Consider the following 27,109-nt stretch of genomic DNA (forward strand, 5'->3'; position numbering starts at 1 on the left):
TGGGTCCTGCTACACAAGATAGGTAGGGCATTAGGCAATTGTTGCCTCCAACAGTTTGGACAGCTAAGTCTTTTTTCTCACAATGTGGGGCTGGCAAAAATGTCAACCCTGCTGGGATGGTGTGACGATGTCTCTGGCAGAGGTTGCAGGGGTACCCTTGCCATTCTCCACATCGGGGGTGTTGCTAGGGGTCTGGACGGGTTCTGAGGTTACCTGTTAATCAATCAATCAATCAATGCATTTATATAGCGCACTACTCACCCGGAGGGTCTCAAGGCGCTTGGGGAGGGGGGGGTCCGCTAGTGCTCGAACAGCCAGGTCTTGAGCTGCTTCCTGAAGGCGAGGTGGTCTTGGGTCAGGCGGAGATGGGTCGGGAGGGAGTTCCAAGTCTTGGCGGCCAGGTAGGAGAAGGACCTTCCTCCTGTGGTGGCTCTTCGGATGCGGGGGACGGCGGCAAGGGCGTGGCTGGTCGATCGAAGCTGGCGTGTGGGAGTGTAGCAGTTGAGGCGGCTGTTGAGGTATCTTGGGCCTTGGATGTGCAGAGCTTTGTGTGCGTGGGTGAGGAGACGGAAGGTGATTCTCTTGTTGACCGGGAGCCAGTGCAGGTCTCTCAGGTGTCCGGAGATGTGGTTCTGTCGGGGGATGTCGAGGATGAGTCTTGCTGAGGCGTTCTGGATCCGCTGGAGTCTCTTCTGTAGTTTGGCCGTGGTTCCGGAGTAGAGGGAGTTGCCGTAGTCCAGTCGGCTGGTGACGAGGGCCTGGGTGACCGTCTTCCTGGTCTCGGTGGGGATCCACCGGAAGATCTTACGTAGCATGCGCAGGATGTTGAAGCACGACGAGGAGACGGCGTTGACTTGTCTGGTGTGAGAAGTTGGCCTGGTATATGATGCTCACTAGTTAAAGTGATCACCTTGTACCATGCCAAGCAACCCTTATGGTGTGGTTGTAAGTCAACCTTTTCGGACTAGCTGCCCTAGTGGTAGCGTAGGCTAAGCAGTCTTTGAGGCTAAACACGTGAAGCGTGTTAAGCCAGCTGTTTTACCAAATGCAACCCCCTTTTATACCAATGAAAGGACACCACACAGATATATATTCAAAATATATATGTATTTATTTCTCAAAGTAACCCCTAGTCTCTTTATGAGCACAGGAGCACAAATCGTCAAACAAGATTACAGTAGAATACACAGAAGTTGCACTTTATATGGATAGGCCCTGGTGGCCGCTCAAACCATATACTAAAATAGTGGTATAAGTACCACGAACAGAAAAGGGAAAAGGCCTAGGGCCTCTAGAATCGCTGGGCCTACAAGGAGCTAACGTCAGTTAGTGACCAGGAGGTCCACGGGTGGCGTGTGCAGAGCAAATAGTCACACGCGTGCTCCCATAGGTTTCAATGGGTGCGTAAAAAGTACAAAGTTACTGCAAAGAGGATCTTCCGGATGGACTAGGAACTCAAGATTTGGAACACAGGCACTAGAGATGTAATACTACACTTGGGCACAGGTGTGCCAGCTTTACCTCACCCACAGGAAGCGGGTGCATAGGCCTCGAAGTGCGTCGGGTTTCTTCTATCTGTTCCGTGGAGCCTGAAGACAAAGATGCTGCAGGCGGTCGGTCCGGGAGAGATGCAGTGGATCCAAGAGTGGATCGGAGATGTTGAAGACCTGTAAGCAGAGGGGACAGTGTTCACAGTCACTAGCCAGTGACCGGCGTGGCACCAGGTGGGTACCAGGCAATGTCGGGTGCAAACAGGAAGAAAGGTGTAGCTTGTCTCTGCAGCCACGTGGTCCCTGGAGGTCGACGATGTCCAGGAGTCGGTTCACGAGCTGTCCCACGCAGGCTCTCGCTGTCGGCGGTGTCGGCGACTTGATCGAAACAAACAAGCCTTGGCAAAAGCAATTGTTGTAGGAGATGAAATAAGCTGATGGTTCTGACCAGCAAGGTCAGAAGGACTGCTCCTTTGGAGGGGAGCAAGGGCCAGTCTGGAGCAACCAGACCAGCGGTGTATTTTGTAGAGTTCGTCGCCAAGATGGCTACTAGCCAGCGGGCCAGCAACCGGTTAGGCGCGTCGAGTGGCAAAATGCAGAAGGGCCCCACGCAGATCGTGGAGATGCTGGAGGGCTCACCTTTGGTGCAGATGCTGCTCGGGTGTTGGGCTTCTCAGATCCCAAAGCACAACTTGGAGGGAGCCTCGGTTGTTGCACTTGTCAGCTTGTCGTGGTCGTTTCAAGATGGCTGGCTCCACGTATCTCGGTGCCTCCACGGGTCTCCTCTTTTCAGGGACTGTGGATCGGGCGGTGAGAGGTCTGGAGGTCCAGGTCTTGTCAGTCTCTGGGCTCGGGCTCCGGCGGGAGGCGGCGGCAAAGCAGACGTTGATTCGCTGGATGGTGCTTGCGTTAGCAAGGTGGTCACTCCCTGACCACAGGGGAGATTGGCTTCAGTCCTCTGTGCAGCAGAGCATCGAAGTTCCCGTCTTCTTCTTAGTGTTAAGTTGATTCCAGGATGTCTGAAGTCTTAGGACACAGCTCCTACCTTTAAGCGGATTCTAGGGGCCGGACTACCTGCTAGGTCCCTCCCTATGGGTGGGACCAGGAAGGGGGGTGGTTACACCCCCAATCCTTTGTCCAGCTCGCCCCAGGCCCGGGACTGGTGTGCCCCAGGACCGGTTTGAACTGGCATATGCACCGAGGCTCCTTGTGAGCCACAGGCATGTCTGGTTTCTTTCAAGCCCTACCTGACCAATACACAAAATCCTGTCTGGGGTGGTGCACGCACCTCCCCTGGCAGGAAACCCTTTGTCCACACCTCCCAAGCTGGAAGGACTCCCAGCAGCAGGAGGGCAGACTTGTGTCTGTGGTGGCAGCATCCATTTTGTGGAGCTGAGGCTATGTCTGATTTTACCCGGGTTTCAGTTACTGTACATGTCGTGTCCCTCTAGAAGGGTGGAATGCTAACCCCGTCGCCAGAATTGGCGAGGGGTTAGTATTCCAATTCGTATGACACCTTACTCGACATGTTTTGATAAAGCCAAACCAAAGATAGCATTTAACCGCGAGGTTCATAATGCACTTAAGAGTATATGGTATGACGATATCTGGAAACAGTAGAAGGAAGTTGTTCCGACCACTGCAGACAGGCTCAGCTCATGCCAGAGCACCATCTCACATGGAACCAAGCACTCTGCCTTCAGGATTGTTAAGGCCTGCCATAGGAGTGACTTATAGGTTACCAGGTGTCCCATTTAAGGTTAGGTATAGGTATACTACACCTAGGTAAGAGGTGATTACACCAACTTACCCCAGCTGAGTGATCAGCCAGTTGTGTCAAATTGCTAGGCCAAGCCTGGGGTGGCATAATACATGCTTCAGCCCTTGGCAGGCCTTGGGTACACCAATGCCCTGGGTACCTAGTGTACACTGGTACAGGGGCTGACAGGGTGGTCCACTTCCAATTGGTTATGCACCTAGGGTGCATAGTTTTAATTTAGTAGAGAGAACAGCAGGCTGGGGGTCTGATTGGCAGGCCCACAGCCTCAATATGTCAAAAACCAGTGAAGCAAAAAGCAAAAATTTGGGGTGACCATAGGATAGCAGACCCTACTCTCCTACACAACCCCCCCCCAAACGCTGGGACATTAAACTAGCCTTGACCAGTCTCGTCTTCATGTCCTAAGTGGAAGTACCTGGAGAGACCATCTGCATTCCCATGGTCAGTACCTGGCCGGTGCTCCACTGTAAAGTCCATCCCCTGTAGGGAAATGGACCACCTAAGAAGTTTGGGGTTTTCACCCTTCATCTGATTTAGCCACAAGAGGGGCTTATGGTCGGTCTGAATCTTGAAGTGAGTGCCAAACAAGTATGGCCTCAGCTTCTTCAGGGCCCACACCACAGCAAAGGCCTCCCTCTCAATAGCTGACCAATTCTTCTCTCTGGGGGTCAACCTTCTGCTAATAAAAGCAATGGGTTGGTCTTGACCATCTACATTAAGTTGTGACAGCACAGCTCCCACACCCAACTCAGAAGCATCTGTTTGGACAATAAACTCTTTGGAGTAGTCAGAACTTTTCAGGATAGGTGCAGAGCACATGGCCTCCTTCAGGTCATCAAATGCCTTTTGACAGCTTACTGTCCACTGAACCTTTTTGGGCATCTTCTTGGATGTCAGATCATTAAGAGGAGTCACAATGGACCCATAGTTCTTAACAAACTTCCTGTAGTACCCAGTCAAGCCCAAGAAAGCTCGGACTTGAGTCTGGGTGGTTGGAGGGGACCAGTCCTTGATGGATTGTATCTTACTCTCCAGTGGTTGAACTTGGCCTCCACCTACAAGGTGGCCCACATATACAACCTTACTCTGCCCTATGTGGCACTTAGTAGCCTTGATAGTGAGGCCTGCCCTTTGCTTAGCCTCAAGAGCCTTCTTCAGGTGGATCAGGTGATCCTCCCAGGTGGAGCTAAAGACAGCAATGTCATCCAGATATGCTGCACAAAAGTCATCCAACCCAGTAAGGACTTGGTTCACCAGCCTTTGGAAGGTGGCAGGTGCATTCTTCAGACCAAAGGGCATCACCACAAACTGGTAGTGCCCACCTGGGGTTGAGAATGCTGTTTTGGCCTTAGACTCCTCAGCTAATCTGATTTGCCAATAGCCAGCTGTTAAGTCAAATGTGCTCAAAAACTTTGCAGAAGCTAGTTTGTCTATGAGCTCATCTGCCCTTGGAATAGGGTGTGCATCTGTCCTGGTGACAGCATTGAGACCCCTGTAGTCCACACAGAACCTCATCTCTCTCTTGCCATCTTTGGTGTGAGGTTTGGGGACCAGAACCACTGGGCTAGCCCAGGGGCTCTCTGAGGGTTCAATGACACCTAATTCCAGCATTTTATGTACCTCAGCCTTTATACAGTCCCTGACGTGGTCAGGTTGTCTGTAAAGCTTGTTCTTTACAGGCAGACTGTCACCAGTGTCCACCACATGGGTACACCAGTCAGTTTGACTAGGTATCAAGGAAAACATATGTGAAAATGATTGTAGAACCTGTCTACATTCAGTCTGCTGATGGGCAGTGAGGTTGCCTCCAAGGGTCACTCCTTCAACTGAGCCATCTTCAGGGTTCTGAGACAACAGGTCTGGGAGAGGGTCACTCTCTTCCTCCTGTCCCTCATCTGTAGCCATGAGCAAGCCCATGTCTGTCCTGTCAACATATGCTTTAAGCCTGTTAACATGGAGTACCCTGTGGGGACTCCTGGGAGTTCCTAGGTCCACCAAGTAGGTGACCTCTCCCTTCTTTTCCAGGATTGTATGGGGTCCAGACCATTTGTCTTGGAGTGCTGCTGGGGCCACTGGCTCCAACACCCATACCTTCTGTCCTGGCTGAAACTCAACCAAGACAGCCTTTTGGTCATGCCAAGCTTTCTGTAAGGCCTGGCTTGCCTCACGGTTTTTGGATGCCTTCTCCATATACTCAGCCATCCTGGAGCGGAGACCAAGTACATAGTCCACTATGTCTAGCTTAGGCTTTTTGAGAGGTAACTCCCATCCTTCCTTCACCAAACACAGTGGGCCTCTTACAGGGTGCCCAAACAACAATTCAAAGGGGCTGTAGCCAACTCCTTTTTGTGGGACCTCTCTGTAAGCAAACAGAAGGCAGGGTAGAAGGATGTCCCATCTTCGCCTGAGCTTTTCAGGTAATCCTTTGATCATACCCTTTAGGGTCTTGTTGAATCTCTCAACAAGCCCATTGCATTGTGGGTGATAAGGGGTGGTGAACTTGTAGTTGACACCACATTCCTTCCACATAGCTGTCAAGTATCCTGACATAAAGTTGGTACCTCTGTCAGATACCACCTCCTTAGGAAACCCCACTCTGGAGAATACTCCCAGCAGGGCCCTGGCCACAACAGGAGCTGTAGTGGTCCTAAGGGGAATTGCCTCTGGATACCTGGTGGCATGATCCACTACCACCAGTATAAATCTGTGCCCAGATGCAGTGGGAGGATCCATGGGACCCACTATGTCTATTCCCACTCTTTCAAAGGGGACCCCCACCACAGGTAGTGGTATTAGGGGGGCCTTTGTTGTGCCACCTGATTTGCCACTGGCTTGGCAGGTCACACAGGAGCGACAAAACTCCTTTGTATCTTCATTCATATGAGGCCAGTGAAAGTGAGGGACAAGCCTGTCCCAAGTCTTATTCTGGCCTAAGTGTCCTGCTAAGGGAATGTCATGGGCCAAGGTAAGAAGGAAGCCCCTAAATTGCAGAGGTATAACCAACCTCCTGGTAGCACCAGGCTTGGGGTCTCTAGCCTCTGAATAAAGGAGCCCTTCATCCCAATACACTTTATGGGTACCTTGAGCATTCCCAGCAGCCTCAGCAGCAGCCAGCTGTCTGAGGGGTTCAAGAGAGGGACAGGATAACTGAGCCTGCCTCAAGTCAGCCCTTGAAGGTCCCCCTGTCCCCAGAAACTCAACCTGATCAGGTTCAAGCTCTTCAGGGACAGTTCCTTCAGGGTCCTCTAGATCAGCTTCCTGGGAAGGCTGCTCATCACTCTGAGGCAGGGGGGAAGGCACAGCCTTGACCCTCCTGTTCTTCTTCTTGGTAGGTGCTTGGTCCATTGTTCCAGGATCCAAGACCTGAGGTTCAGTGAGGCACTTTTTGGCCTGTGACCTGGTCACAGCAAGGACATGTGATGATATACCTAACATCTCTGCATGAGTCCTGTACTCCACTTCTGACCATAGAGAACTCTCTAGGCCATTGCCCAACAAACATTCTACTGGGAGGTCTGCACTAACCACAACCCTTTTGAGGCCAGTTACCCCTCCCCATGAGAAGTTAACAACTGCCACACTATGTGAAGTAGTGGCATTGCTGGCATTGGTCACCAGGTAGTTCTCACCTGGTATGTACTGTCCAGGGTCCACAAAGCCTGGTGTCACCATAGTGACACTGGCACATGTGTCCCTGTAGGCTTGAGCCACTTTGTCATTAATTAAAGGAGTCTGTCTGTACTTGCCCAGGTTACTGGGGCTCACAGTCAGGGACAAATCAATGTCCCCATCACAGATCAAGACTGCCTGTGTCAGGGTTCTGTCTAAGTCAGAATCTCCTTCAGTTCCCATAGTGATTCCCACTACACCCTTTGTCTGGGGACCAACACTGCTAACAGTAGTACTGGGAGCAGGTGCCTTAGGGGCAACAGTGTTGGGGGCTCCACCCTTTTTGCAATCACTAGTCCAGTGAGTTGTATTTTTGCAATGATTGCACCAGGGTTTCTTTTGACCTTCTTTCTTCTTTTTGGACTGTTGTTGGGACCCACCCTCCTTAGCAGTAGTTTGGGGCCCTGTTGAAGACTTCTGGTCTTTAGATTTCTGATCTCCACCCTTTTGGTCTGTTTTCTTCTGATCACCCCCTTGGCCCTGGTTCTGGTTCTTTTGCTTAACCCTGGTTCTGACCCATTTGTCTGCCTTCTTTCCCAATTCTTGGGGAGAGGTCAGATCAGAGTCAACCAAGTGTTGATGCAGTTGCTGGTTTTGACAGTTATTTAAAATCTGTTCTCTCATCATCAAATTATACAATCCTGTAAAATCAGATACCTTACTTCCCAGCAACCAACCCTCCAAAGCCTTAGTGGCACATTCAACATATTCAGACCAGTCCTGAGTCTGTGTCTTTTGGGTGTCTCTGAACATTAACCTGTACTGTTCAGTGGTTAAGCCTAACCCATCTACCAGAACACTCTTCAGGACTCTGTAATTTCTGACATCCTCTTCTCTAACAGTGAGGAGTCTGTCTCTGCCTCTTCCTTCAAAGGAGAGCCAGAGGATTGCTGCCCACTGGTCTTCAGGAACCTGCTGTACTTTGCAGGCTCTCTCAAGAGCAGTTATCCATTTGTGGATGTCATCCCCACTTTTGTAGGGGGGCACAACCTTAGACAGGTTCCTATTATCAAAGACCCTATCTTTGTCCTTAGGGACAATGCTGCCACCAGTGGGTATAGACCCACTCTCTCTAGGTTGCCTAGCCTTGTTCAGTTTCTCTTCCATCAGGGCTACTTCTAGCTCCTGCTTCCTGATCCTCAGCTGGGCTTCCTGCATTCTGGCCTCATGTTCCCTCCTCTGAGGGGTGGTCATCCTTTTCCTGGAGTGACCTTGAGAGCCTCTAGAGCCATGGGAAGCATTGGAGTCACCTGAGCGATTCCTTTGCCTCCCAAGCCCTGTGTTAAGTCCACTGGGGAGATCCAATGGCGTAAACCCACTGTCAATCCCCAATAGCCTTAGTTTAGCTGGGCCAAGTATAACACTTGGCACTGGGCTAGTTCTCCCTTCATCATCACTACTTTCTGTATCCTCACCACTTTCCTCCCCTGTAGTATGATTCTCATCTAAGGGATGGCTATTGGAACTGGGTACCTCTGTAGCATCTTCAGAAGGGGGGCCTCCTGTTCCTGACCCTAAGGGGGCTAACTGGGAAGCTTTCCTGAGTTCTCTCTGATTCTCATCATTTTGTAAGAGTTCTCTGAGCTCAGCAGAGGTAGGGTTCTTGGGCTGTTTAAGGCCTCTAAGAGTTGCCAAATGCCTGAGCTCATTCTGGTTAAGGGTAGCAAAGCTAGATGGTGCCCTCTGGGGGTCACTCTCAACAGAGATGGGTACAGTGGACCCCTCTGCCCCGGCCATTGCTCTTAAGTGTGGGTGGATGTGTTGCAATCTACCTAAACTTGGGTTTACCTACTAAACCTATCTAGTAGTTGTAGTCAGGGTGTGCTACTCCCTTTGCTCTACAACAACTAAGTTCAGTAGAACTTATGTATATCTAATCTTGTTTTATATGTACCTACAGGTACCTATGTGATCTTTCAATTGGTAACCAAGAGATTACAATGGTAAAACACAGCAAGCTCAAATCCAACCGCTGCTCACCAATGTGAGAAGTTGGCCTGGTATATGATGCTCACTAGTTAAAGTGATCACCTTGTACCATGCCAAGCAACCCTTATGGTGTGGTTGTAAGTCAACCTTTTCGGACTAGCTGCCCTAGTGGTAGCGTAGGCTAAGCAGTCTTTGAGGCTAAACTCGTGAAGCGTGTTAAGCCAGCTGTTTTACCAAATGCAACCCCCTTTTATACCAATGAAAGGACACCACACAGATATATATTCAAAATATATATGTATTTATTTCTCAAAGTAACCCCTAGTCTCTTTATGAGCACAGGAGCACAAATCGTCAAACAAGATTACAGTAGAATACACAGAAGTTGCACTTTATATGGATAGGCCCTGGTGGCCGCTCAAACCATATACTAAAATAGTGGTATAAGTACCACGAACAGAAAAGGGAAAAGGCCTAGGGCCTCTAGAATCGCTGGGCCTACAAGGAGCTAACGTCAGTTAGTGACCAGGAGGTCCACGGGTGGCGTGTGCAGAGCAAATAGTCACACGCGTGCTCCCATAGGTTTCAATGGGTGCGTAAAAAGTACAAAGTTACTGCAAAGAGGACCTTCCGGATGGACTAGGAACTCAAGATTTGGAACACAGGCACTAGAGATGTAATACTACACTTGGGCACAGGTGTGCCAGCTTTACCTCACCCACAGGAAGCGGGTGCATAGGCCTCGAGTGCGTCGGGTTTCTTCTATCTGTTCCGTGGAGCCTGAAGACAAAGATGCTGCAGGCGGTCGGTCCGGGAGAGATGCAGTGGATCCAAGAGTGGATCGGAGATGTTGAAGACCTGTAAGCAGAGGGGACAGTGTTCACAGTCACTAGCCAGTGACCGGCGTGGCACCAGGTGGGTACCAGGCAATGTCGGGTGCAAACAGGAAGAAAGGTGTAGCTTGTCTCTGCAGCCACGTGGTCCCTGGAGGTCGACGACGTCCAGGAGTCGGTTCACGAGCTGTCCCACGCAGGCTCTCGCTGTCGGCGACTTGATCGAAGCAAACAAGCCTTGGCAAAAGCAATTGTTGTAGGAGATGAAATAAGCTGATGGTTCTGACCAGCAAGGTCAGAAGGACTGCTCCTTTGGAGGGGAGCAAGGGCCAGTCTGGAGCAACCAGACCAGCGGTGTATTTCGTAGAGTTCGTCGCCAAGATGGCTACTAGCCAGCGGGCCAGCAACCGGTTAGGCGCGTCGAGTGGCAAAAGGCAGAAGGGCCCCACGCAGATCGTGGAGATGCTGGAGGGCTCACCTTTGGTGCAGATGCTGCTCGGGTGTTGGGCTTCTCAGATCCCAAAGCACAACTTGGAGGGAGCCTCGGTTGTTGCACTTGTCAGCTTGTCGTGGTCGTTTCAAGATGGCTGGCTCCACGTATCTCGGTGCCTCCACGGGTCTCCTCTTTTCAGGGACTGTGGATCGGGCGGTGAGAGGTCTGGAGGTCCAGGTCTTGTCAGTCTCTGGGCTCGGGCTCCGGCGGGAGGCGGCGGCAAAGCAGACGTTGATTCGCTAGATGGGGCTTGCGTTAGCAAGGTGGTCACTCCCTGACCACAGGGGAGATTGGCTTCAGTCCTCTGTGCAGCAGAGCATCGAAGTTCCCGTCTTCTTCTTAGTGTTAAGTTGATTCCAGGATGTCTGAAGTCTTAGGACACAGCTCCTACCTTTAAGCGGATTCTAGGGGCCGGACTACCTGCTAGGTCCCTCCCTATGGGTGGGACCAGGAAGGGGGGTGGTTACACCCCCAATCCTTTGTCCAGCTCGCCCCAGGCCCGGGACTGGTGTGCCCCAGGACCGGTTTGAACTGGCATATGCACCGAGGCTCCTTGTGAGCCACAGGCATGTCTGGTTTCTTTCAAGCCCTACCTGACCAATACACAAAATCCTGTCTGGGGTGGTGCACGCACCTCCCCTGGCAGGAAACCCTTTGTCCACACCTCCCAAGCTGGAAGGACTCCCAGCAGCAGGAGGGCAGACTTGTGTCTGTGGTGGCAGCATCCATTTTGTGGAGCTGAGGCTATGTCTGATTTTACCCGGGTTTCAGGTACTGTACATGTCGTGTCCCTCTAGAAGGGTGGAATGCTAACCCCGTCGCCAGAATTGGCGAGGGGTTAGTATTCCAATTCGTATGACACCTTACTCGACATGTTTTGATAAAGCCAAACCAAAGATAGCATTTAACCGCGAGGTTCATAATGCACTTAAGAGTATATGGTATGACGATATCTGGAAACAGTAGAAGGAAGTTGTTCCGACCACTGCAGACAGGCTCAGCTCATGCCAGAGCACCATCTCACATGGAACCAAGCACTCTGCCTTCAGGATTGTTAAGGCCTGCCATAGGAGTGACTTATAGGTTACCAGGTGTCCCATTTAAGGTTAGGTATAGGTATACTACACCTTAGTAAGAGGTGATTACACCAACTTACCCCAGCTGAGTGATCAGCCAGTTGTGTCAAATTGCTAGGCCAAGCCTGGGGTGGCATAATACATGCTTCAGCCCTTGGCAGGCCTTGGGTACACCAATGCCCTGGGTACCTAGTGTACACTGGTACAGGGGCTGACAGGGTGGTCCACTTCCAATTGGTTATGCACCTAGGGTGCATAGTTTTAATTTAGTAGAGAGAACAGCAGGCTGGGGGTCTGATTGGCAGGCCCACAGCCTCAATATGTCAAAAACCAGTGAAGCAAAAAGCAAAAATTTGGGGTGACCATAGGATAGCAGACCCTACTCTCCTACATCTGGTCATGGAGAGGGAGGAGTCCAGGATGAAGCCCAGGTTGCGTGCGTGGTCCGTTGGTTTGGGTGCGCTGCCCAGGGCGGGGGGCTACCAGGAGTCGTCCCAGGCGGAGGGCGAGGAGCCCAGGATGAGGACTTCCGTCTTGTCTGAGTTCAGTTTCAGGCGGCTGTTCATCATCCACTCGGCTACGCCTGTCATCCCTTCGTGCAGGTTGGCTCTGGCGGTGGCGGGGTCGTTGGTGAGGGAGAGGATCAGCTGGGTGTCGTCGGCGTAGGAGATGATGTTGAGGTTGTGTTGGCGTGCGATGGCCGCAAGGGGGCTCATGTAGACATTGAAGAGGGTGGGGCTGAGCGAGGAGCCTTGAGGAACGCCGCAGATGACTTCGGTGGCATCTGATCTGAACGGGGGGAGGCGGACTCTCTGTGTTCTTCTGGCGAGGAAGGAGATGATCCATTCTAGTGCCTTCTCTTGGATTCCGACGTTGCTGAGGCGCTGCACTAGGGTGCGGTGGCAGACAGTGTCAAATGCCGCGGAGATGTCCAGGAGGATGAGGGCCGCCGTTTCTCCGTTGTCGAGCAGGGCTCGGATGTCATCGGTGGCTGCGATGAGGGCGGTCTCGGTGCTGTGGTTGGCCCGGAAGCCAGACTGCGAGAGGTCGAGGGATCCGTTCGTCTCGAGGAAGGCGGCCAGCTGCTTGTTGACGGTCTTCTCGAGGACTTTGGCCGGGAACGGGAGGAGCGAGATGGGGCGGTAGTTTTTTAGTTCGGTGGGGTCCGCTGATGGTTTCTTCAGTAGAGCGCTGAGTTCGGCGTGCTTCCAGCTCTCCGGGAAGGTAGCGGTGTCGAAGGAGGCGTTGATGATGTCCCGTAGGTGGGGTGGGGTGCGGTGACAGCGTCGGCCTTGTTGAAGATGTGGTGAGGGCAGGGGTCGGTTGGAGATCCGGAGTGGATGGAGTTCATCGTGCGTCGGGTTTCTTCGGTGTTGATCGGGGTCCAGGCACGGAGGGTGGTGGTGGGGGTTGCAGGTGCGGTCGTGGGGTGCGTTGGCTGTGTGATGAAGCTGTTGTGTATGTCTGCGATCTTGTTGTGGAATTAGGAGGCGAGGGAGTTGCAGAGGTCTTGTGATGGGGTGATGTCGTTGTTTCCGGCGTTGGGGTTGGAGAGCTCTTTGACGATGTTGAAGAGTTCCTTGCTGTTGTGTGCGTTGTTGTCCAGTCGTTCCTTGAATGCGGTTTTCTTGGTGGTGTGGATCAGTTGGTGGTGTTTTCGGGTGGCGAGCTTGAGGGTGGTCATGTTGTCTGGTGTTGGGTCTCTGCGCCAGGCTCTCTCGAGTGCTCGGCAGTTCTTCTTGGAGCTCTTGAGTTCGTCGGTGAACCATGGTGCTTTCTTACTGCCGGGTCTGCTAGGCGGTGTCCTCAGAGGGGCGAGGTCGTCTGTGCAGTTGCTGATCCACTTCGTGAGGTTGTTGGCGGCCTGGCTGGGGTTCGCTGAGCTGGCGGGGGGGTCCTGGCTCAGGGATGCGGTGAGCTGGTCGGCTGTGATTTTGTTCCAGCTTCTGCGTGCAACCTGTTGCTGGTGGTGGTGGATCGTGTTCTTTCTGAAGCTGAAGTGGACGCAGCTGTGGTCCGTCCAGTGGAGACCGGTGGCGTGGCTGAAGGCGATGTCCTTGCTGGATGAGAAGACGGGGTCGAGTGTGTGTCCGGCATAGTGGGTGGGGGTGGTCACCAGCTGCTTGAGACCGAGGTTGGCGAGGTTGTCCAGCAGGGTGGTGGTGTTGCGGTCGTTGTAGTTCTCCAGGTGGAAGTTGAGGTCCCCGAGGAGGATGTAGTCAGCGGAGGGGAGGGCGTGCGGGCTGATGAAGTCGGCGATGTCTTCGCTGAATTGTGTGCGTGGTCCCTGGGGTCTGTAGATGAGGGTGCCTCTGAGGGTGGTCTTGGGGTTGGTGTGGATCTGGAAGTGCAGGTGTTCGGCGGATGTGAGGGTGTCATCGGTGTTGGTCGTGATGCGGATGGTGTTCCTGTGGATGATGGCGATGCCTCCTCCGGTCTGATTGCTGCGGTCCCTCCGGGTGATCTTGTATCCGTCCGGGATGGCGATGGCGATGTCGGGTGCTGAGGTGGCGTTCATCCAGGTTTCCGTGAGGAAGGCGACGTCTGGAGATGTGGTGTCGAGCATGTTCCAGAGCTCTACGGCGTGTCTGTGGACGGAACGGGTGTTGAGCAGGATGCACTTCAGGTGGTTGCTGCTGGGGGTCGGCACGGTGGGTGCGGGCGCAGTGCAGGTCCGGATGCAGGTGAACTTGCAGGAGTGGCAGCTGAAGGGTCCGTGGGTGCGTCTCGGTAGCATCCAGGGATCCAGCCGGTGTTGAGTGCGTTGAGTTCGGTGGTGTTGTAGGTTCGGCGGGTGGGCTGGTGTCTGCGGGGGCCAGGGGTCCGGGCGCTGGGCGCGGGCCAGGCGCGGACGGGCGCAGACGGGCTTGCCTTTGACGCGCCTTCGGCGCGCTTAGGGCGCGCCCGCTGTGCGTCAACGCTGCGCGTTTGCCACTCTGCCATATGTGGAGAGTGGGGGGGGCGGAGCGAGGGAGGAGCAGCTGGGAGGCAGGAGCGGGGCGGCGAATGGGAAGGGCGGCCGAGGGAAGGGGGCGGGGCCGCAGGGGGGCAGCGGCGGGGAGCGGGGAGGTGGCGGGAAACGCGGCAGGGGCTGAGCACCACAAGGGGCAACAGGGGACAAAGGCAACAAACTAAGTATAACTAAATACCACAGGGAGGGAAGACAATCACAGAAATACAGAGCAGAAACAGCACACTAAAGCGGAACGAGAAAACAGGGGAAAAAAAATTACAATACAATACAAGCCAATACAATACAAGGCAGCGCAAGCAGCAGCGGTCGGGGGCCAGGAGCACAGCTGCAGGCAGCGGTGGCACTCGGGGGCAGCCTGGGCTCACACACGGAGGAGTGAGTGCGGTGCGTGGGGTGACCGGCCCAGAGGGTCAGAGGTCACTGCTAACCACCGCGCTCCCTTTGTCCTATATGGTCCAGTGGGAGGGAGGAACAGCTGGGAGGCGGGAGCGGGGCGGCGAATGGGAAGGGCGGCAGAGGGAAGGGGGCGGGGCCGCAGGGGGGCAGCGGCGGGGAGCGGGGAGGTGGCGGGAAACGCGGCAGGGGCTGAGCACCACGAGGGGCAACAGGGGACAAAGGCAACGAACTAAGTATAACTAAATACCACAGGGAGGGAAGACAATCACAGAAATACAGAGCAGAAACAGCACACTAAAGCGGAACGAGAAAACAGGGAAAAAAAAATATCAAGCTATTGATCAACGTGGGCTATATTGTAGCTAAGAGAGTTATTGCTAGACACTGGGGAAGTCCTCACTGCCCGGGTTTAGTGGAAGGAATGGAACTGTGCAGGATCTAGGGAAAAATGGTCCACAAGAGTAGGAGATGCATGAGCAATATGAGAAAATATGAGGGACCTGAGTGGAGGGTGTCTAGGCACATATCCAGGAGCAGGTTAGTTTGTGAGGAGCATCAGGTCTGTGAGTATTACCGTCGAGACTATGGGGGGAGGTTATATAATTGTTTTAATAATTTAGGTGTGACAAGGTGGTGTGGGGTGGCGGAAGAAGGCCGGGTTCTGTTTGCTCTGCGGTGACTCCTGAGTTGGCTTTGATTCTTTTTTCTGTTTGTAATGTATATTGCCTTAGCTTTGAAAATCAATAAACAAAAAAAAAAAAATGTCAAGACTTGAACAGTCCTTCTTGATGGACCCAGCGTACAGCTTCATTTCAAATTGTATTATCCATCTTGTCCTTGAGGCCATCGTGGTAGAGAATATCGACGATTGAAGTTATTAACGCTCCCATTTCGTCAACCAAGGTGATCTCCTCCACTAAGCCACCGTCGACGGCGGAGTTGACCTCGACTGCACCAATATCGAAGAAGTCACCATTGACAAAGACACCGTTGACAGGTACACCATCAACAGCAGCGCCATTGACAATATCACTGACGACGGCAGCGCCACCAGCTTCAGCACCATCGATGACAACACCGTGGACGATGGCAGCGTGGACGACAGCATTGTGGACAGCTACCCCGTCGATGACAGCACCGTTGATGAAGAAATACTTACCGTTGACGCCCAAGTTTACATTCACGTCGTCAACGAAGATTAAAATTACAAAAATAACTAATACTGTCTTAAAGCCTGAAGTGACCTCTCCAAGCAAGGTCTCACCTTTACTACCCAGTAATGTATTGAACTTAGAAGAATCAGATCATAACAAGCCTTTTGGGTGTGCAAACAGTCCTTCAGAGCTTCAAGTGAAATACCAGGAGGAAGATACTGATGATGAGGACGAAGAGCTATACTATCAGTCATACTATGAACTAGCGGCATTAGGAACACTATGAATACCACCCCCTTCCTCAACCCAGACAAGATGAAATGCTCATGCCCATTTCTGTAGTTCAATATCTACATGCCATGCCATGCCCCAGCCTGCTTCTCATTCCACACCAAGAAATATCCCTCCGTCAATAACGCCCAGGAAAACACCTGCTCTCAATATTGCACCACCTCCAATGGAGGACCACTCACCATCAGAGGATGAGAGGGAGGAAGGCGAGATTCCTGACACTCAACATCCACGGGCGAATGGGATGATTACATTGTGCCTACTCTGTCTCCTCTGCCACCTCATCCTTCAGACTCTCCCCCAGAGGACATCAGGTGTTTTCATAATCTGATCAACCAAGCTGCAGCACTACTCCACTGCCAACTTCTATCAAGCAGTCCGACTGCTTTCGTCATTACTTTAAAGAGCAAGACAGAAAGTCTGTCAGAGCCATCCCCATGATAGACTATCTGGGATGAGGGTATAAAAATCGTAAAATATCTAGCTATGTTAGCACCAGTACCACCTCGCCTGGACAAAAAATACAAAGCCAAAGATGATTCTTCTGCTTGCCTCACCAGTCCTCCCAAGCCTGACTTTTATTTCAAAAGCAGCGCAAAGGTGCTAAAAAAACCCTTCTGCTTCCATCTCTGCACCACCACACAAAGAAGGCAGACGCTTGGACAACATAAGGAAGAGATTCTCTCTCATGTCTGCCATCACCGTTCGAGCAGCCAACTCACTAGCCTTCCTGGGGTGCTATGACCACCAGATGTGGTCAGATGTCAGCAGTCTGCTCGATTTGATCCTTGAAGACAGGAAGGCAGAGGCAAAAAAATCTTAAAGGAGGGCGAACGCACTTCCTCAGAAATTATAGACTGTGCTCGACATCACCTCCACAGGCTTTCGTCAGTTGGCTGGAGCAGCAGTCTCAAGATGCCATGGATGGCTCAAGGCACCTCTTTTAGACCGATGGCCCAATCAAAGATCCTGGACATAGCCTATGACGGCACAACTTTGTTCGGGAAACATATCAATTACGCCTTATTGGCTATAAGGATGGGCACTGACACCGCTAGGTCTCTCTGCACTCTCCAGTTCATGAAGTTGCCCAATCAGGAGACTTGAGGAAGACTTTTCTCTACTTACAGAGGGGGCTATCAACGATCACAGCGTTACCAACCTCAATCTCAGTATAGGCCCACCTACCAGCAGACCTACCATCAACCACCCTCAGCAGCTTACAACAAGTAAGGTGCGTTCTGGAAGCCACACCCTCAGAGTCACGATATAGGCTTAAAACAGGGACCTGGACCAAGTGCCGGCTACATCCTCCCCTTTCACTCATGTGGGCACAAATATCTCCAACTACATTCCCCAATGGTAGGAGATAACATCACACAAATGGGTCTTGGACTTAGTAAGCTATGGACATACCCTAGAGTTTGTGCAGAGACCACCAAACAATTCTCTGAAGAGGGTTCATCCACCTCATCTTCAATTACTGAGGAAAAAAAGCTCTAATAATGCTGGCCAAGAGTGCAATAGAAAGAGTAACTTGTTCACACGAAGGCATGGGATTTAACTCCTTTTTTTTCCTGGAACGAAAGAAATCAGGAGTGGTGACCCATCCTAGACCTCAGGAAACTGAACAAACTTTCTGCGCAAACAGTCTTCCATATGATTACTCTTTCACATTCTCCACTTGCTAAATAGCTGCGATTACATGACCTCCTTGGATCTACAAGATGCGTACTTCCACAATCCCATACAGCCAAAGCATTGCAAGTATCTCTGTTTCACCGAAGCCAGTACCCATTACCAGTTCAAGGTCCTTACCTTTGGCTTCAAGTCTGCCCCTTTGAATGTTCACTAAATGTCTCACCCCTTTAGCAGCCACACTCCGCAAGCAAGGTCATCAGTTATTTCCTTACCTAGACGACTGGCTGCTCAAATCCTCAACACCACAGCAAGCTTACGAAGCTACCACAGCCTGCCTCTCACTGTTTCCACAGGCTGGGCTTCACAGTAAATTACCCCAAATCCTCGACCATCCCAAGTCAGACTAGAATATTTTTGGGAGTCAACTTCAATACAGTCAGAAACAAAGTCTATCTTCCTCAAGACAGGCAACAAGGATTGTCAAGCCTCACCCTAAGGATCTCCAAAAGAAAGTCAATTTCAGTGTGGCTGTTCAAGTCGCTCCTCTGCATGATCTCCTCAGCGGCAAACCTGGTCCTTCTGGCACGACTGAAAATGAGGCCACTGCAGGAGGAGCTCCATATGCAATGGATCCAATCATAAGGTTCCCTTGAAGATTTGATCAACATTACCTCAAAGATGTGGGAGACACTAGCGTGGTGGTCTTAAGCATCTCATCTCTCACAAGGCCTCACATTCCTGACCTCAGTACCATCACCTTCATCACCACTGATGCCTCCTTGGAAGGCTGGGGCGGCCATATGCAGGACCTTCAAATCCAAGGAAAATGGTCTGCACTCCAGAAGTCGATGCACATACATCATCTAGCGCTCAATGCCATTTTTTTCATTCTTCAAGCCTTCCTTCCGCAAATAGCAGGAGTCTCCATGCTGTTCCATGCAGACAATACAACCAGCATGTATTACATCAACAAGCAAGGGAGGGCAAGGTCCCTAAGTCTCTCTCAGGAGGCTCAAGACCTTTAAAATTTGCAGGCATCCAATGGAATAGCTCTAAAAGTCAAGCGTCAGGAGTGAAAAACACCTTGGCAGACACTCTAAGTAGAACCAGAGACAGTTGCCACGAGTGGTAATTGGAGCAGCTAATGTTGGACTGGATCTTCTCTCGCTGGGGCAAACCAGCATTAGATCTTTTCGTGATGGACAAGCATGCCAAATGCCAGTTTTACAGCAGTCAATACCTGTTCCCATGGTCATGGTTGAAGGCCCTTAAAATGAGATGGTCCGGGATTTATGCATACGCTTTTCCCCCCCGTCGCCTCATTCTAATAGCTCCCAAATGGCTCAGGCAGCATTGGTTCACAGAGCTTCTGCTAATACTGGGGAACTGCAGTTACAGGTAAGCAACTGTTTTTTTCTGTCCACCCTCGTCTCCTTATGATCAAACAACCTTATCTGTTTTTAGTATGTCTAGCTCCTTTTTTGTTTCACATAATTTGTTCACAGCTTCCAGTCGGAGCACTATGTTTCGTCCTTTTTACTTACCTTAATATATATGAGTAATATGTTATTCCTATTTCTATTTTTTAACTTCATAAGTTAAGATTGGAGAACTGTGGTGGCAATATGGTGGGCAAAGGCCTTTACTAGTGCTAGATTCCTGGGACCTCTTCTTGCCACTTAAAGCAGCACTCTTTAAAACGTGTAAATGTATAGGTTTTCCTCTTGGGAAAGAATCACTTAGTTAAAAAAACTATTGTGTTCAACTCATATCCAATGAGTGCTGTCCAAGGGCAGCATTCTGAACACCAGTTTCTCTGTGAGCTGACTTTGGAGAAGTTGTGTTTGACCAACCTGTCTAAATATTAATAGATGATCATATCAGCTTATGCTTTGGGAATGCTCTTTACAAACCCTAAATCCTTTAGCATCATCAATTTGTTGACTCCAGACCATGACAGTTTTGAAATGGGAAGGAACAGCAGCACCTGAAAACTGTATCACCTTACAGCCTCTTAGGCATGACCAGACTTTGGTCAAATCTGGTGTAGGCCTTCCTTTTATTTTCCCAGTTTGCCAAACGTCCTGCTAATTATTTCTGGGATTGATTTTAGTATGGCAAAATCCTGCAAAAAGAACAAATACAAGAAGGGAGTGGTTCGAAGAAGGTAATGCTAAACCACAGCCCTGGGCAGGTCAGCTCTGCAGTGCTGATAAAAGCAGCAAGTCATTTCTTGGCAAATATTTCGGAAACCCTACCTAGCACGCCATGGGTCACTACTGTGTGGCATGTGATGGGAGTGGTTCCACTGCACTTATGTACCACTCAGAGGTTTTTTATTATTATTAGTTGCCATTTATACAGCACACAATCTACCATTAGTATGACATCGCAGTGAGTGGACAAAATATTTTATCTACTCAATTGCCATTAGTAATGCCAGAGTGGGCCATGACATTTGCAACACTGATACCAATGTCATTCCCCAAGCCTCCACCATCCCTCCTTTCAGTTTGGAGGAAGTTAACAGGGCAATAAATGCAAGTAAGGGTGGGAAAATCCCCAGATTTAACACCATACCATTGGATTTGTTTAAGGAAATTACCCCTTTATGGGGTCCTCTCTTGATGTTGCTTTGAGGGCATGCTGCAACATAGGTTTTTTACGTATGTGGACAGAATCATGTATTGTCCAGATTTACAAAAATGGAGATTGTCTTAATCCTGCATGCTATAGGCCGATCTCCCTTCTCAATTCCTTAGCAAAGATAGCTGGTTGCATCATCTTGAATAGGCTACAGGACTGGGCGGAATCCTATGATATCTTGTCAGATTTTCAATATGGATTCTGCCTGGAATTGGGTCTATAGAGCAGGGACTGAATCTAAGCATGCTAATTGGAAAGTATACCAAGATCAAAGAGGGGAACATTTATCTGGCTTTTATTGATTTGTCATCAGCTTTCGGTTGTGCCATTGATGAAAAACTGTGGGCAATTATGAGAGATACGGGGGTGGAGGTATCGATTATCAACTTTTTAAGAGAGTTGTATACTTGATGTAGAGCTATGGATAGATACGGCACTATGGGAGAATGTACACATTTTTTTAACATAGAGAGAGGGGTGAGACATGGCTGTGTTTTAGCACCCTTCCTTTTTTCATTATATATAAGCAGTGTATGGGCTGTGCTAGCCACCCAGTGCAAAGACCTTCCTCAGATTGGAAATCGACCTGTCCCGGCCCTCCTCTATCTGGATGATGCTGTCCTTATGGCACAAACTCCCCTGGGCCTACAGAGCCTTTTTACAAACATTTTGGATTATATGCAGGACTTAGGTCTCCTAGTTAACCAATCTAAAATGTTCATCATGAAATATGGGAGAAGAACAGCAATGTGTCGAGATTTAAAATCAAGGACACAAATATTGGTTTTACAACTAGCTTTTCTTATTTGGGCATATTATTTGACATAGAAGGCTCATGGACCAGCACTATTTCCACTAGGAAGTTACAGTTTAAAAAAGCAACGATTGCTCTACAAAACTTAGCCAGAAGGATGGGTAAGAACCCCCAATGAAATTAGAAAGATCTATAAAGCCAAATGTGTGAGCGTTGCTTTATATCGAGTAGGAGTGTGGGGACATACTACCTGTAGGGTATTGCAGACGGTGAAAAATGAATTTTTAAAGTATCTTCTTGCCACTCCAAAGATTCCCTCTGCATATGTCTGTCATGCGGAACTGGGTGTCCCGTTCCTTACAGATTTAATAATACTGCAGTGCATTCGATTATGGCACAAAATTTGGACATCGGATTATACTGCCTTAAATTGTGCTTTTATCAGGGATTGCCTTAAAGCGAGCTCACCTTTACATATACCCTGGTTGACATATATTCAATGTTTCGCCGTGACCTGGGGTATCCTGATTATTACGTGATCCAGAATCCCTGGTAGTCATCAATAGAAAACATTTGAAAAACAAATATATGACGCACCTTGAGAATCTTAGATTGACCACCAAAATATTAAAGCCTAGCGTATTAAAAAACCAAGCCATCCTAACTGCATATGAAATACAACCTTATCTTAAAGCTGTATATAACTCTAGGCATAGATTTAAACTCACCCACTCGAGAATGGATATTTATCCTCGTTTAATTAGTTTTCCTGAAATTAATGAATGGTTTGCAAAACGAATACATTGTCCCTGTGATACCCTGACGGCCCAGAGTACTATTCATGTAGTTCTTTTCTGCACATTTTATAGCACTTGGAGAACATTTATATTTTGCCTATTTTAAAATCGCTCAACTTCACACAATGCCGCCCTGTTTATCTTTACCTACAGTCTTTGTCTACCATGGAGGTGTGCCGGAAGTTTTTGTGGACCGCATTTTATGCTAGAAAGAAAATGTTAAATTGCTCTTGACAAGTATTTGTCTTATGAAGCGTTTGAACTATATCGGGTATTAGATTTTACAATGTAATGCAATGCACTTTTATGATTTTATTATGAAATCGAATAAAGTATTGAAACTGACATCACAGTGGTAGTTCAGCAGTACGTTTCCAAATGGTTCTGAGGTTTTCAACCCAGAGCGAAGTCTGATTCAGTTTGTGGGAATGTGCAGCCATTGTGGTGAAGAAATGCACCTCTGTTAAATGAGTGAGTCAGCTCTAGTGAGCTATGGGTTTGAATAGTGATACCAGAGAGCTGTATCAAGATGGCTTATGTATCTTCATTTTTTGTGTGCCTGTTGCCTGGCAAATATATTTGTGTTTTAGTTACGTAGCAGTCCTATGCCCCTTTTAGTGCCAGTGTAGCCAGTTGGAGACTTATTTGGGCAGCACTGGATGTAAGATCTAGGCTCTGTCTTGTAGATGTTGTGTTTCTTAGTCTATTTTGGTGCTTGGTTCATGGTGATACTCGACTGCATGGTATAGCTATGCTGTGTTAGGTGTGAATGTACTATTCTGGCTGTTGTGCACTGTGGCATGTTTGCTAAAAGGTGTATGATTAGGGGTGTGTGTGTGTGTGTGTGTGTGTGCGTGTGTGCGCGCGTGTGTGTGTGTCTGTGTGAGATAGACTGTCTAACACAGTGGTATAGGTGGACTCTTTTTAATGTGTGATGTTCTGCCTAAATGTGTGCTGTTGTCAAAGACAGATGGAGTGTTGTTATGGTAACATTTATTTGTGGTATCAGTGCAGTGTATGTTTGTGCAGATATCTGCTGATATAACCTGTTGAGTGTGATGCTTACAGATAACACACATGGCGTGGAAAGTAAAGCAAATGATAATGTCTGCTGTGTTGTCAGTGCTGGTCAAACCACATTACATGAATTATGGGCCGGGGCTGTGATGACATTACTCACTAGTAATAAGCTATGCCAGGTGAGTGGTAATATTTTTTCTTACTGCAAGGAATTTCTGATGTCAAAATGTGATTTTAACACAAAAATAATGTATTCTCTTTTATATGGAGAATGTAGTTCCGCGTAATACAGCAAACACGTTTCAACGTGTCGGAGACATTGTTAAGACTTATGTAAGCAAACCAACTAGGTTGAATTTTCATAAATACTTAAAATTAGAAGGTAATGTGATGGATTTAGTCATTGTTATCCTCCATTAAGGATTTGACATCCGAAGAGAAGTGGAATATTGTGTCTTCTTTGTTCCATCGAAGGTATAACTTCCTGTGATAGAAAGCATCTGACTTGCTTTTTCTGCAGTTAGACTTTGGTTCATTCACTCTGTACATTTCCTCAGACTTGCTATATTTAACCCCTTCTGTGCCACGCCCTTTCCCCCTCCTGTGCTGGGCGTTTTATTAGTGGGTGGGGTTCATGACGAGATAGTCTCGTCATGGGCACAGCGCAACCGTGCTCCATGACGAGACTATCTCGTCATGGGCACTGAAGAGGTTAAAAGAACTTCCAAGTGCTACCATGTCAGGATAAAAGAGATTGACTTTATTTTCTGTTTGCAAGCTATGGTGGTAATGCTTTGTGTGACGTCACAGTGGATCAGTTCCATCATCACTCCATGCTCTCACATCCAGTGTACACCGCCCCGTGAAAGCTCGTCACACAGGAAGGAAAGCAACATCTATGGCCTATTGCACTTGCAAACTGCCAATGCCATTCACTGGATTCCTCTTCCAAAGTGGATGCTGTGTTTGGTCAAATTTAATTGACGCTGTCTTGAGCCTAGGCTTTAACTATCTCCTAAAGTCTTCATCTTGGGTATTGGCTCCCACAGCTGGAACAGACGACAAAAATCCGATGTCGCATTATGAAAAATGCACATGCCCTTCTTAACCCTTGGACTCATGTTCCCTCCCTCCCTTAGATCCCCTTTTCTTATATGTCTTCTAAACATTAGGTAAATAATTTGTGAAACTGAAGGTATCATTTCCATGAGCTGTTCTACAGAGCCAACACTGAGTACGTGGGAGCACAAGAGGAAGGAGATAAAAGGAGATTGATTCAGTAATTCATGCCATGTTCTCCCCGGCCTCACTCACTTTGGCGCCAGGATCTTTAATTCCAGCTGTTATTCGTGGCTTGTTGACGCTCGATGGGGTGCAGTGAACGGCAGCTACGCCGACAGGCGGAACTCTGCGGAATCTCGCAGAGTTTTTAATGGAACTCTGCGGAATTCTGCAGAGTAAAACTCCGCGAGGTCCGCCCACCCCATTCACTGCATGTAATCTGACAACCTAGGGCAAACAGTTTGCAATCATGTCACAGTAAAGCAACAGTCCCTTCCAATACGCATTTCACGGAGTCCAAGAGCAAGATTTACTAAGGAAGTAACCTTTTCGCTATTTTTTGTCTGATATATGAATGATGTCATCAGGGAACAGCACCAGTGACATTTCTGGTGTTTTATTGCAGAGCATGTAGCAACATATTGTATTTATTTTTCTGAGAAGAATAAATAGCAAAAATCAATCAGCCTTGTGTGGGACTGTCAGTGAAATGAGTACTGGTCCAAGTCTTGTTAGTAACGGGGAACCGCTTACATTCTGAGCACATGGCACGAATGACACCAAACTTTCATAATGTTCTTCCTCACACCAAGGGCTGTTTTTGAAGTTTTGTCTTTATACTTACAGATACCTTTGCCAGCAAGGTGGCAGCGATGCAGGATCAGTATGCAGATGCCTGTATTGGCAACGTGACAGGGAGCAATGCCGTCAATGTGTTCCTGGGTATCGGAGTGGCCTGGTCTGTGGCGGCCATTTACTGGGCTGTCCAGGGGAAGGATTTCAATGTGGAGCCTGGTTCGCTGGCCTTTTCTGTCACCTTGTTCACCATCTTTGCGTTTGTTTGCATCAGTGTGTTGATGTATCGCCGGAGGCCGAGCATAGGGGGCGAGCTTGGAGGATCCAGAACCACCAAGATTTTGACCTCATTTCTCTTCGTCGGCCTTTGGTTTCTCTACATCCTATTCTCCAGCCTGGAGGCCTACTGCCATATCAAAGGGTTCTAAGACTCTACCAGAGGGGGGACTATGTTTACTTGCAAGATCTCTTAAGAAGGAGCCTCTACGCATTGGACCAGCGGTGCCTGGAATATTCCAAATTCCCTACATGGGTCCTCTTTTCCTAGGGCATACAAGTCCTGCAACCTCTTCATTACCTCCCCCCACCTTTCTACAACTAGAATAGCCTGTTTAACTCTAAACCTCGTATTTGCAGAATTGTCAGGGGAGGTGACCAGAGGGAGAGAAAAAATAGACGGATGACTCACCTTTTGAGGTTAAGGGCTTCTGAATGTACAGCGTCAACTAGCCAAGAATGTTATTTTCCTGCTCAGTCATCTGCCATTTGATTTTCAGTGAAACACAAAAAGTCCCCCCTTGACCAATTATTTTATAATATTTATTGATGATGTATTTATTAATTGAATGCTATTTATTTCAGTGCCAGAAGAGCTGGTGGATTGTGTTCATGTCCTGTCCAGCTCGATACCTATTTTAAATGTGGAGCCCCTTGTTTTCCTTCTTAGTCTCCCTCCCTTTACATGGAGAGCCCCCGAACCCCTTACTCTGGGATCACGTCATTGGCTACGCCTTCCATACAGGACTCATGCAAATGCCTTAAATGGCCATTCAGTCCCGAGCTGTTTGGGCGCTATATCCAATGGTGTAGTTGATTCTGGAGCACTGCTTTTTCTTGCTTTGTTATTGTGGTTACGCCTTGAGAAGGGGGTGTGGGTGGGGAAAAGTTTTACAAAAAAGAGTTTCTAATTATGTGCAAGAATACAAATGCGTTCCACTTTTGGAATAACAGGCACATCTGGACTCCACAGGCACATCTGGACTCCACAGAGGACAGGGTGCTGCCTGAAACAGCAATGTGGATTACCGTGTACCACGTGACGTATCATGTGACCTACCCTCATGACGTACCATATTGTGGGCGGAGCCTCCACAGCGAGCTCTGATTGACTCCTGGGACAATCGAAGTCATTGTTTGGTGTTGTCTTCTGCCTGCCACTTGAACGCACAACTTGGACTGCGGGTCCCAAGGTGAAATGCAACGAAAAGAGAGATGTGAAGATCGTCGGTCTGTTCCTTTTCTCTGCTGCCTGGCGAGTGTTTTGCCAGGCTAATAAACTTTTTGTGTCACGTGTGTTAGCAAACAAATGGCCTAGAGGAGCTGACACTTTCCGAACTGAGGGAGCAGGTGTGCATGGGCCAAACAATTCATTCCATCCAATGAACATTGCTTTGTATTTACGCTATCATGTTGAACAGGACTGCCCAGCCGCGGTGCGTCCATTGGGGCGTAGGGGCGTAGCCCCACCAGCCCTGCTGATTGGACCCGCGTTAAATAATACCCGCGTTAAATAATTAAAATATAATGTCCAAATTACCATTTACTGCGCACATTATTCCGGCGGCGCCGGGCAGCACCCGACTTTATCGGGAGTGTGCAGGGGGGCGGGCTGGCTGGTGTGGTCATTGATTTGAAGCCGGATGATTGACAGGTCTAAAAACTTTTTTTTTCCCCTTTCCCCGCATGTATACTTCGGGCAGCAACTTGCCCGAGCATGCGCACCCAGGCCGGCCCCATTAGCTAGTAGGGGGGGGGGGGGTGCAGGACCTGCTGGCGGCAGCGCTGGCAGCAAAAGGGCGACAGGGCGAGCAGTCACTATGCCCTCCAAGCCAATCCTGGCGCTGCATGCAGCGCCACTGCGCCAGGATTGGCCGGTCACCGCGCAGCATGAGCAGGGGCAATCCTGATTGGATGCCGAGCTTGACGTAAGGTAAGCGTGCTGCTTGGATCCGGTAACGGTCGGGTTCACTTCGTGCGCGTCGCCTGAGCCTCGTGGTCGTCGTGACTCGTGGACTGGACGGTGGCTGAGG

General features: G+C 49.4%; 1 protein-coding gene across 2 annotated transcripts in view; it reads left to right on the forward strand.

Annotated features, from left to right (window-relative positions):
• Positions 1–26,676, forward strand: part of SLC8A2 (solute carrier family 8 member A2) — a 627,882-nt gene extending 601,206 nt beyond the window's left edge. For both annotated transcript variants that reach the window (XM_085625255.1, XM_085625254.1), the window contains one exon: positions 24,852–26,676. In XM_085625255.1, coding sequence (XP_085481381.1) covers positions 24,852–25,228 — 377 coding nt within the window. In that variant the 3' untranslated portion in view covers positions 25,229–26,676. The remainder of the gene's footprint in view (positions 1–24,851) is intronic.
• The last annotated feature ends 433 nt before the right edge of the window (positions 26,677–27,109 follow it).

Source organism: Triturus cristatus, chromosome 9 (genome assembly GCF_964204655.1).
Source record: "Triturus cristatus chromosome 9, aTriCri1.1, whole genome shotgun sequence".
Classification (NCBI taxonomy): Eukaryota; Metazoa; Chordata; class Amphibia; order Caudata; family Salamandridae; genus Triturus; species Triturus cristatus.